Source organism: Uloborus diversus, chromosome 4, assembly GCF_026930045.1.
Source record: "Uloborus diversus isolate 005 chromosome 4, Udiv.v.3.1, whole genome shotgun sequence".
Classification (NCBI taxonomy): Eukaryota; Metazoa; Arthropoda; class Arachnida; order Araneae; family Uloboridae; genus Uloborus; species Uloborus diversus.
In genome coordinates this window covers 62982731-62995582 of record NC_072734.1, presented here as the reverse complement: position 1 = coordinate 62995582, position 12852 = coordinate 62982731, and the positions used below count along the sequence as shown (strand labels likewise).

At 33.4% G+C, this 12852-nt stretch overlaps 1 protein-coding gene and 1 long non-coding RNA gene across 2 annotated transcripts in view; one reads left to right on the top strand and one right to left on the bottom strand.

The window, feature by feature from the left end:
• Positions 1 to 4094, bottom strand: part of LOC129220606 (Fanconi anemia group M protein-like) — a 57120-nt gene extending 53026 nt beyond the window's left edge. The window contains exon 1 of the mRNA XM_054855036.1: positions 3993 to 4094. Within this exon, the coding sequence (XP_054711011.1) occupies positions 3993 to 4094 (102 nt within the window). The remainder of the gene's footprint in view (positions 1 to 3992) is intronic.
• Positions 4095 to 4102: 8 nt separating this feature from the next.
• LOC129221475 (uncharacterized) lies at positions 4103 to 7172 on the top strand. The gene is made up of 3 exons (XR_008580521.1): positions 4103 to 4234; positions 6081 to 6278; positions 7069 to 7172. It is a non-coding gene; the product is annotated as an uncharacterized LOC129221475 (long non-coding RNA).
• The last annotated feature ends 5680 nt before the right edge of the window (positions 7173 to 12852 follow it).

The following is a 12852-nucleotide window of genomic DNA, read 5'->3' as shown; positions in this document are numbered from 1 at the left end:
CATTCAACTAAAATTTTTGGATAAATATTATCTGGTCCCGGAGCTTTAGTTGCTTTAATCTTTTTCAAATGAAATAAAACTTCCTCCCTGGAAAATACAAAATCCTCAAGTTGTATAATAGCTCAATATATCAATTTTAGCAAATTTGCCAAAAATAGAAGTGGAAAAAGAAATTGGAAACACTAAATGACTGCATCTATGTAAAGTTGGCCAAGGAAGAACCATTATTAACATTCAACCCATATAAATCTTGATGGTTTTCTTTCAGGTAAGTTTCAAATAACTAATCACCAGCTTTTGTAGCTGAACTATCAATTCCTACTAAGTCATCATAGTTGTCTTGTATTTCACTAATACAAATATTTCATCAAAGTTGCTTTTGATTTTCAAATCCTCACTGTTAGGGGGGAACTACTTACCCCATACTGTGGGGACGTCTTATCGCTTCTTTTACAGGGTACGTCTTTTACAGGGTAAGTGGGGGCCCCTCCTCTAAAACAGTTTTTAATAATATTTTACTCAAAAATTGTGATTGCAGTATGCACTTTAAGTTAAACTGTACATGAATGTTTAATGATCATAAAAAATAAATGCTAACCGGGAAACACTTCTTTGAAAAATGCATGCTTAACTCGCCAAAAAATATTTTTCAGATTTTTTTTTTTTGACTAAGTTTTCTGACCTAGAAACAAATTCCACGTAATCCAAATATATGCAAAACTAATCACTTTGATGAACCATGACATGATCAATGTAAAAAGGTATAAAAACCATATTTCAGTTTTTGGGTGATGACCCACTTACCCCAGTGTCCCACTTCCCCCAATCAACCCTACTTTTGAATTTACTTGGTAAATTTTGTTTCAGTATATATAACCTATAATTTACATATTTATAACTGTAATCATTGTTATGTGTTGACATTTAAGAGCAATAGTTTACGTCCAATATGAACAATTTACGTCCGACACAGAAAATTTACGTCTGACACCAAGCTAAAAATATTTTTTAAATAATTTTATTCCTTATAATATCATTTGAAAACTGTGAAATATGCTTCAATCATAAGTGTACTTTAGAATTATGCTGTTTTCAAAATTAAAATGTAAGCCAATTCACAGACTTTTAATAATTTTTAAGTGAACCATCAATTTTACTATTTGTGTGTTAACGTCCGACACCAACTCTTTAAAAATTTTTAATTTATACTTTAGGCATCTATTTTGGAAAACTAACATGATTTTTTATTCAGTGGGATGTAGTAAGTATCTCGTAAATAAATTTGATCATTTTGGAAAAGTTTATATCTGGCAAATGGAATTAAAACTGAGAAAATTTTCTTCATTTTTTACGTCCGACACCATGGAATTGCCCTGAGTCACTTTTGAATTTGTAATGTATTTGGATATTAACTTTTTAAAATTTTTTGTAACTAATTTTATGTTTATGGTAGAATCCATGTCAATTCAACAAGGGCTGTAGCATGACGGTCTTGGATTTTTTTTTTTGAATTTAACGTATGTTAAAATTTATTAAAAAATGAAGAATTTTTTTTTTTGTTTTGCCCGAAAAAATTCTTAGGCCGAGATACAGGCCGCCAAAGATGGAGGTCCTGTCATGATTTCTCACTTGGGATTTTCATCAAAATCTTTAAAATACATTACTTATGGAACAGTAGACCATATTTTGTTGTGGTTTGTTTTATTTAAAAGGATATTTTTTCTTGTTTAAAAAAATATGCAACATTTTGAAATATGTGCGTTAGTTTTTTTTCCGCATTCTATTGAAAGAAAAAAGTTTAAAATAATGCTTTTGATTTTTCTCAAATATGTCAATTTCAAAAATTTTCATTTTTTTAGTTTATTAGTAGGGGTTCCCAGAAAAGGAGAGCTTCCACTTTTTTGTTTAACAGACTTCAGAGGCATTTGAAAAAATGAGGTTTTTAAGGAGCTCTTTACGTAATTGCAGACCTGAAAATTCAAAAAAAAAAAAAAAAATTGCGCAACAAGTGACCAGAAAACACTTTTAAGTTATACAGCAAAATTTTCATTTTGAGTTGCCATTTTATTCAGGGTATGAAATTTAGTGAGAACATTTAGCTTAACGATTCTTTCGGCGCTACGCTGAAAGGTTGCGTGTGGAAATACAGCAAATGGCTAAAGACCACGTTCTAGTTTTCATAAAAAATAAAGCTCCTGGATAAAGTAGAGATTCAAAATGAAAATTTCACTATATAAACTAATAAAAGTGTTTTCTAGCCACTTGTTGGGGATTTTTTTTTTTTTTTTTTTTGAATTTTCAGGTCTGCAGTTATGTAAAGAGTTCCTTAAAAACCAAATTTTTTCAAATGCCTCTAAAATCTGTTAAATGAAAAAGGTGGAAGCTCTCCTTTTCAGGGAACGTAGTACTCAGTGGTATAAACTAAAAAAAAATGAAAATTTTTGATATTGACATATTTGAGATAAATCAAAAATGCTTTTTTTTTTTTTCAGAAGACTGTGGAAAAAAAACTAAAGCACATATTTCAAAATGTAGCATATGTTTTTAAACAAGAAAAAATATAATTTTAAATAAAACAAACCGCAACAAAATATATTCTACCGTTCCTGAAAAATCAATACTTTAAAAATTTTGACGAAAATCCCTAGTAAGAAATCATGACAGGACCGCCATCTTTGGCAGCCTGTATCTCGGCCCAGAAATTATTTTGGGCAGAAGAAAAAAAAAACGTATTTCTTAATTTTTTATGAATTTTAACACATGTTAAATTCAAAAAAAATCTGAGACCATCATATTATAGCCCCTTGTTGAGTCAACATGGATTCTACCTTATATAATTAAATAAGCATGCTATTCAATGAATTAGAAATCCTTAAAAAAAAGAATAAATGTATTTTAAAAAATGAAAATAGGTTTTTTTGAACCAATTACTACAAAGAAATGCAGCAAGTCCATTTAAAGATAACATTGAGATATTTGCACACATCTAAACAAAATCTTAAATGCTTCATTATTGTGTGTGTGTGTGTGTGTTTTTTTTTTCTTAAGAATGTAGGTCTTTAACTTTTAACTCTGTTTACACTTGGAGCACTCAACTGATCTTTTATCTTGTACTTGGAGAATATTAATCAAAATGTAAATAACACAATTAACTTACTGTTACAAGCAAAATATAAATTCTCAATTGTTTGGTAGGAAAAGTCATAAGTAAAGGTTATTTTTCATAGTTTCTAGTTCACCCTTTGCAGTTTCAAGTGCTTCATTCCCTTAAAAAATGCATCTAAAACCTCGACCAAGAAATACTTGGGTCCACTAAAATCTATCATCGCTGATCAATACGTAATCAGGAATTTAGTGCATTCATAAAGATAAACAAGCAAATAAAAAATGCAATAAAAGCTGAAAACTGAGTAAGTTTTACCTGAAAAATATTAGATGCATGGGGGTTGCAGGCTTCATTCAGAATTTCTTCTTGTCGTGGTCTTGATTTTGAATTTTCTCCTTCTTTATGTGAAGGTTTTTTCCAAGTTTCAAATAAGGTCTTTTGCTTACAAGACATAATTTAGGGAATGTAATACTTTTGTAATTTTTATACAAAGTTTATAAAGCATTATTTTTCTGAAGATAAATAAGTATTCTTATAAGAAAATAATTCAAAACTATCTAACAGACACGACTTGAGCGACAACAACAAACCCCATAGTTCAGGTTCAGCAAAAATAAATAAACTTTTTATGTGTTACTTGAGCAACAACAGTACTTTTGCGAAGAAAGCACAAATTTCTTTGAGATAAGGACAAATCAAACTGAAAGAAACTCAAATCGCGACACACAAAATCCAAAATTTTGTAAATAAAAGGATAAGTAGTAGTACTTAAAATTGAAGTAAAACAGTACCCAGATTATTATTTCGTAGGTTGCGTTTGACGAAACTCATTGGTTGACGGAAGTGTCTGCTACTCCTCGATTTTTCTAGCAACCTTTGAAATAACTTGGCGTGGTTTCAGACGTCCTCGATATTTGGCGATCACGTTCGCGTTGTTTTTTGGCAGCAACTGCTGCGCCTCGTGCTTTTTCTCAGCATTCTTTCCCATGTGGATAGTATTTTAATGATCTAATTATTGTAATTATGGAGAAATGATTTTTGAAGTAGGGGCGAAGTTTTCTTCATTTGAACAAATTAAAATACACCAATGTTTTTGGCGGGCGAGAGTGCCAAAAAAAGGAAATCCAAGTGAGTATAAGTTTTGTGTGTTGAACAGTACACCGAACTGACATGTAAGAAATTTAATCTAATTTTCTTACAAGTTGCTTCCTCTTTAAAAAAAATAATACTACGTTGCATATATTAGCTGTTTTATAAGGTAATAAATGACTACTAATGAACCTAAGTTTGCCGATTATTGGTTTTATGAACCGTATTTAGTCACCAAAGAAGATTTCTGTTGTTTTTGGGACCTCGGTTTGGTGTATTTTTAATCAACATAAATGCAGCTTTCTGTTTGATGATACATTTATTGCATTAACTGCCATTTTTTATACTAAGAGCTCCTACAGCTCAACAGGCAATTAAAATAGCTATGGGTTATTGTTTTATACTTAATGCTAATTGCTTCATGTAATATCTTTTCAATAATGTTTTTATAGCTCTTTTACTGTGTTATTCTTGTTGCACTGTAATGTTGGTATTATATTCCTGTCTCCTTTTTTCTTTTCATGGCAATGCATTACTGGTCCCGTTTTTGTGAGGCTACTTTTATCTTAAGATGGACAGCATTTTGTCGAGTGGATGTAAATAACAGCTAAATCGTTGGTGATTTTGACCTGGAGTTTATGGCAACTATGACGTTAGGCGACTGCAATGGTTTCACTCGCATGAACAAATGGAAAGTACCCAAGGATAATTTGGTAAGGCAAATTTAAATAATTAAATTTATTTTATGTTTCACAAAAGAACTAGATGAGTGCCCAAAAAAACAGTATTGAAAACTTCAATTATTAAAGAATCAAATATGTATTTAAAAATTGATGCACCTAGTTAATCTATTACAAAATTGTTTCGCTCCGCCTTGCATGTGGATAATATGATTTGATGCCGGTAAAATGTTACAATGTAATTAATATTTCGTATTGAGGTGTAAATGATGTTTGATGCACTTTTGAATCCATTGGGAGACCTGGAATCCTATTTTCTAAAGTATTGTTACAAATCCTGTAAATAGTAATTATTGTAGTAACGTAACCTGTAAATAGTTTCCCGTAATGAATATACAACCCCTTAACATATGGCTAAAGTATACAACCCCCTATTCTTTTTTTTTTTCTTATTTCATTCACTGATTTTATCAATGGAAGTGTAGTTGTAGAACGTTGTAGCATTTTCTGGAATATTTGAGAAATTTCTTTTCGGTGTATATAAGCCGTTAGCGATGGATAAACAGTTTAGTTTCGATTGAGATTTCGAACGGTGAGCGTATTTGCTCTGTTTATTGCGAGGCATTTTGCTGTGTTGTTTTCGTATTTGGAAGTAAATACGTGTGTAAACGTTGAGTTTACGGTGTTGTGTGATAATTGCTTAATTGCTGATGAATAATTTAGCAGTTGTTGACGATCTTTCCTGCACATAGTGTAAATAAATTTCCTGTGTTTTTATCAAGAACTGTGTCTTCATTTCTTGAAAGTGGAAGTCGCACCGAATCCGTTACAGTATTAACCTTGAAGTGGCCTCTATTGAAGCACTGATCACAACTGGTGTGTTTATCTTATTTGTCTGCGAGCACTCCAGGTTAAAATGCATTGTGTGCAAAGTGTTTTCCCCGCTTGATATTTGGTATTCTTGATTTTTTTCGATGCACAGAAGGCAGAAATTCATATTAATTTATTATAATTGTTCTCCTTTTGGATGCTATTCTATACTGTTCATCTGAGTAAGTAGAAACCTGGTGTAATAGACAACAGAAATATAATAATTTGTTTATGAAAACAGGGAAAACTCATGCATTGCGTACTATTCCATTGTGATGCATTGTAATATTGTTGCATTTAAGATTTAAATTAAGTTGTTTTTTTCCCCCCCACAGTTAAAGAAGTATTTTGGGTGTGCAGCTTCAGAAACTGAATTCCTTACTGAATGGTACATGGTAGAGAGATTTGGCTTCATTTACTGTCAGTCATTTCCTCTGCTTGTACTTTTCAGTTTAGCCTGAGCCTGAAGAGTAACAACTGAATCAACAGAAGTATGGATCTGTACAATGTTTCAAGGGTTTTCATCTGTAGAGGTAATCAAGTAGAAAATCATACAACTTTAGACTTTAAAAGTTGACAAATGACACAAGCCTACATGAACTTATTCCCATGTGTTCTAACTTTTGATTGTTTATTGATTTGTGTTCAAAAAAAGTTAAACAGAGTAAGCTATTAAAAACAGCTTGTTAACCTATTAAAACTATTAAATAAATGATTTAATTAGAAATAGATGAGAAATACAATACAGTTGACTCTATTTAACGACTTTCAGGGGACCACAAAAAAAATCGTACTTAAATAGAATGCTTCTAAAACTGCAGTGGAGTATCTGGGACTATGAAAAGTCATTCAATAGAATGTCATTAGAGAACCAACTGCAATTTGATATTTGAAAAAGTAGAAAAAACAATGCATTGTGTATTATTCCAGTATGATTATGATGCATGGTAATATTGGTGCATTTAAGTTTTAAATTAAGTTGTTTTTCCCCCGCAGTCCAAGAAGTATTTCGCATGTGCAGATGCAGAAACTCTAAATGGCACATAGTAGAGAGATTTGGCTTCATTTGCTGTCATTTCCTCTGCTTATGCTTTTCAATTTAGTCAGAGCCTGAAGAGTAATAACTGATTCAACAGAAGTATGAATGTGTGATATTTCAAGAGTTTTAATCTGTAATAAGTAATCAAGGAGGAAATTATTCAACTTTAAAATCATCAAATAACAAGTGTATATGAATTTTTTTCCTTATGTTCTAACTTTTTTATTATTCATTGATTTGTGTTATGCAGTTGACTCTAACTCAAATATTTTTTTATTTCATAGATTTCATTGGGTCCCTAACTCTTGAGAAGGCTGTGGTTGCTTCCCGTAACTCAAAGGTTACAGCCGGTTTTTCAGGACTTTGTGATTGAGAGTTAACTGTACTATGTATTATATTGTCTACACATCTGAGGAGCAAAAGCGAACTGTGTTAGCTTTAGCTAACTGAGCTGTTAGCGAAAGATAACAGCTCAGGCTCATTGATCTTTTGAATTTACAGTGATTGGCATAGTTAACCTAAATTAATTTTTACTGTGTACTTGTTAGGTAATTTTTATGCCTTCTGAAACCTCTTTACACACCCTTGATGAAAAAGTTTCCCAATTTTACTCCATATAGAGATGTTTGGTGCTTCTTTAGATCACCTGTTTCTTTCATGTCTTGATATCTCTTACCCCATCTTTGTTAATAGCACCCATAATTGTTGTAAAATAGTTTAAATGAAAATTCAGAATGTAAGTTTTTAAGCTCAATGGAAGACTCAAGTAGGAGCATATTCTTGAAGATTTCAAGCTTGGATCCTCCTTTTTGTAGATATTTGCCTAGAAGCTTGTTAAGACACATTTAATGGTATCCTACGTAGAACGTGTGATGCAGGATAATGGTAGAACTAACGAGACATTGGGACAAAATATTGAAAGTATTTTGTGTAACTTGTCTGCTTGTCATCAAAAAAGGGTGGAAGTATCTGAAGACATAACATGCCTCATAACAATTCCTTTAAGAGGAATTGGTTAATTTTTAAAAGGTTTTTACCATATTGTTTGGAGGCTTGCTCCATTTCCCTTGAATTAGGATCTTTTGATCAAATCCAATTTGTTAAACAGTTATATTTCTGTTTCATTCATGAAGAAATAAAGATTTGATCATTTGAATTGTTACCTACCATGCGTATATTTTTGGAAGCTATAAATAAAGTTCTTGTATCAAATCTATGTGTCTGTATATTTAATGTTTTCTACCAGATTGTTATAAATTTTCTGCAACCTCTCGAATTAGCTACTATGTATTTTTTAACAGCTACATCTAGCCATTTTCATATAAATCTTAGAAGTGTGGTGGAAAAAAAAACATTTTAATCATTTGAAGTTTGGTTGCTAATATTGCTAATAAGTGATGGTTCAGTTATGTTAGGACAAATGATGAGTAAAAGAAATTGTTTCAGACATGCACTGCTCGTGGATCCTTCAAGTGTGCATATTAGAGAAAATATGAATTTCTTTTTCAAATTAATACATGATTTATAATTATCTGTTTTTAGCTGATAGCCCTCACACATTTTCACTTGTTTTAGTTTTAGCCATGATTTCTTAGATTTCAAAATTTTGTTTCTTTAATCTCTTTTTCAAGATTCTTGTCATTTTTTTTCAAGCATTTGCAGCGTAGCACATTCTGGTCAAGAGACCCCACAGTAATACGAAGACCACACATAAACTTTGATTTCAATTTTACTTGAAAACGTATAAATTGTTGTATGTTTCTTGAAATCACGAATTGCGATAGGACCCTACTCGTTGAGTTTCTTGTTTCTATATATAGAATGGGAGTAGAGGACAAATTCACGCTCATATCATGACCAGTGGTTTTCTAGGGTTAGGTAAAACGAGGCATTTTCATTAAAAAAAACTAGTAATTAAGATGGGGTAATAAAGATAAGATATGACCAAATTGCACTCGTGCACTTTTCATAAAGATTATACTTACAGCGTATAATGTTATACCTTTATCCTTACCAGAATTAAATACTTGATTTTATGCAAAAAAAAAAACCCTTTATGCAAAAACTATTTGAGGTAAGCCTTGAATTCAGACGATTTGTAACCATGACGACGAAAATTAGTCTCGCTAAATAAATATTTAAAACATAAAATTTTTATTTGTTTATAAATATTTTATTAATTTCCTCATTATTTGGGGTTTGTGTATACATATTTTATATTTGGAGAAAAAAAAATAAAATAAATTTTTTGATTAATTTTGTATTTAATGACTCAAGAATCTCAACGGAATATCAATTTTCCTTGATATGGAGTTGAGATACGTCCATTAATTAGCATATCAATCACTTGGCATATCAATTAGCATATCAATTTATTTTAACAATCAATCCGTGAAAAGATTATTCTTGGCGTTTTTTTTTTTTTCCTACCCTAACCTAAACTCCAAATTCGACATACAGAATCTGCTTTTCCCACTTCTGTAATGCGCTAAGGTAGTTGTTCCTAACTATGACATAAACGGAAAAATCGCACTTTTTTTCCTTCTAGGAATAAATGGTTTTGAGGGTTTTTTTTTTTGGACCAACGTTCCAGGAGGGGTTTTGTCACCAACCCTAATCTACGCTGCACTGGCTGGGAGTCCCCCCCCCCCCCAAAGGATGAATTAATTTCACTACTTTATTTATTACATTTTAATTGACTTTTCTTTTGCATTTTTTACGTAGTTAATTAAAAAGAACACAAAACACACACAGCATATTTGCTTGCTAAGGAAGTATTACTGGAGTCAGAGGCTCAGAGTTGCAGAATATATTTAACTCACTAATTTCGAATTCAAGGGACCGTATTATCGCGATTCGTCCACTAATTCTTCTCTGATGGAATCAATAATTATTTTGATTTTTTAAATTTTTCTTTAAAATTTGTAGGCGCGCCTAAAGAACAAATCAGCAATTGTTTTGAAATTCACACAAAAATAGTTTCTGAATTCTTCAGTAAAACTTATATGTTATGATTTTCTTTATAAATTAATTTAAAAAACTCAAGTGAGGTATGGGTTAATTTAATAACCTTGCCCTTGTGTTATAATCTTAATGGCAAATGTTCCTGAGTAAAACTGCTCATTGTCTAGCATCTCGGTGACATTATATTGGGTTTAGTATTTAAATGGCTTGAAACATTAAAGATGTTTTCGGTCCACATTAAAAGTATATTAGTGCAAATATTCATGTACTTCGAAGTAGATTCCTAGATAAAGGAGAAATAAAGTCATTAAAACTTTAATTATGAAACATTGAAGGTGGGGCGGGGGAGAGGACTATTCAATTTTCCGTACCCCCTCCAAATGATTTTTCTGTATCCGCCCCTGCTGGCTGCGGACGTCGTATTCGTATTAGTTAATCAGCACAAAGTACTTGTTTTTTATCAGTGACAATTGCCACAATAGGCCATATAGTCGTGGGGGGGGGAGGAGGGCAGGCCCGTTATTTGGACAGTTTAGTCTTAAAGGAGGGTTGTCTCCGATTGAAGGAAAACTCAAGCTCTGGTGGTCCTCTATTGGTAGGCCCAATTTTTTTCTTGACCATCAGGGACTCTGTTTTTTATTTTACTTTGAACTGAGCAGGACCGGATCTATAAATTTTGTGCTCCAAAATCTGTAGGGCTCTTCCCTTAGTAGTATGTGTGTGACGTAATTAAGTCTTTGTGTATTTTTTTTATTTTTATTTATTTAATTAACTTTTTTTTTCAATTTTATCCCCAATTTCTTGGGACGTTGGGCCCCTTGCACCGCGGGGTCTGCAGGTACGCAGATCCAGCCCTGGAACCGAGGACACTCATGCTCCCCTCTCCCATTGTGCATATATACAGTAGGGGATTCATAACTATATCGTCCAAATAAGCTGTGCTGTCTGTGCGTAGCTCAGAACCACGGTTACAAAGCAAGATTCATGCTTAGGAACATATGACGTTAACGTAATGCTGACGCGCGATATGCATACAAAGTCGGAGTCGGATTTCTCTCCTGAAGAAATACTAAAAATGATGCTGAACAAAAAAGTCAACAGTTTCGGAATAGTGTTGACCTTGCCAATATTCATTAAGATAAAATATAGTAGTTGACATTAGTCCAAAAATTTTTTTATGACGGGGGGGAGGGGCGTCGACACCTCCTAATCCCCAAAAGTTACAATCTTGGAATGAAGAAACAGTTTAATAGTATCAAGAGTGCCTAATCTTTCTCATGAGCGATGTCCTAACTCCATTTAACACCAGAGTATATTGATATATCATTGTGATCCCGGAAAATGGGCACTCATATGCAACATTTTGTGAAGAGCGGGCCCAGATATTTTCTCCATGGTGTAGCAGGATATATTTTCCCCGTGGAAACCGATTTCTGTACAGATTAGAGTTATTAAACATTTGACATTTCTAATAACTTATTCATTAGTAGCTAGAGAAATGTTAATACATTTAAAAAGTACTAAAACCAAGGAAGTTCTAATTTCCGAGGGTGCTCACCTGGGGGGGGGGGTCATGGCGCAGACTGCGCCATTAAAATATTTATAAGGAGGCGTATTTTTCTCATTTGGGGGGGGGGGAGGAGCGCAATATTGAGAGGGGTGCGCCCTTGCCCTTAGGGGGACACCTCTGTGATTTCTAAGGGGGGAGGGCTTGAGCCCTCACTTGCCACCCATATGGGCGTCTATGGCCGGAGTACCCCCCACCCTCCTCCGTAAAAAGAGTCCCTCTAAAATGAGGATAAACATATCACTTAAAACTAGCCCCTTAAAAAACCTAGTTAAAGCAGCCTGTGTACCATGAACTCTCTCTCTCCGCGTATATTTCTTCCTAAATAACGTCAACGGTCCTGCTGTTCAAGCAACGCATCAAATTAAGGACAGTAGTCCCTGAAAATCTTCATTTGAATGACAGGGGTGCTCATCCCCGATGGGCAAGGGCGCAACTCCTCAAAATCGCAAAAAACACCCGAGCAAGAGTCCCCCCGAATGAAAAAACCCCTAAAAGCACCCCCTAAAAATGCCATGATCCTCCCCCTAGGTGGGCATCCCTGTGAATGGTGACATTTAATACTCAAGAACTCAAACTATATTATAAAAAGAAAAACATTCCCCAAAAGTCTTCATTAGAGTATTAAGAGATCTCCTTTCCAATGCATAGCTCTTAACCCCTTACGCCCTCTAAAAATGTAGGGACTCTACTCTATAATACTAGTTCGAAAACCCATGAGAACTAGTACTAGTACATCCCCCCCCCCACAAAAAAAGGAAATAAACAAATTCAAGGAAAGTCCTCATCGCAATAAGGATCCCACAAAATTCTCATACACATCAGCATTTCTTAAAGAATAGGTAATCAAAAAGGAAACATTTAAAATGCTTTCGCTTACGACAAAGCCTCAAAGCTTTTGTAATATTGATTCCGAGCGTATTTCTCTTTACGCAAGAAAAAAATGGCAACCGACAATATTACTCAACTGTATAATTCGTCATGTAATTTATTTCCTGTAGAATTAGAAGTTTTTCGCCAAAATGAGCGATTATTTTGCCAATAAGTAGTCCCTACTGGAGTAGACTACGTTAGCCAATCATAGCTGCTTATTTTCGAGGAGTAGTAGCAACGTCCTTGGTTGACCGGTAAATAACTGGTTACTAACCGAAGCGTTCTATGATCACTAATAAAGTATACATTTTATAAGTAGAAATAATACTTTTTGAAATATTATCTTGTCTAATAACATTAAAACAAGGAAATTGCACGATTAAACATTCCACTCATTTACTTTAGTGTCTTTCAGTTTGGCAATCTATCTAGCCAAATACCGAAATCTGTGGACTGGATTTGTTTAGCGCTTATCACACGATGCAACTTTTCACCCTATTCCATCCAATACCGGACTAGTCCAATATACCTCAGGTGCTTCGGCCAAGATCGACGTCATCATTTCTATTGTTCCCCCGTACGCGAGTTTAGTCCAAGATTATAGCTTCCGAGCAATAAAGTTGGGTAGAGTTGGTCTTTCGACCAATAGGAAAGCATCTGAAGT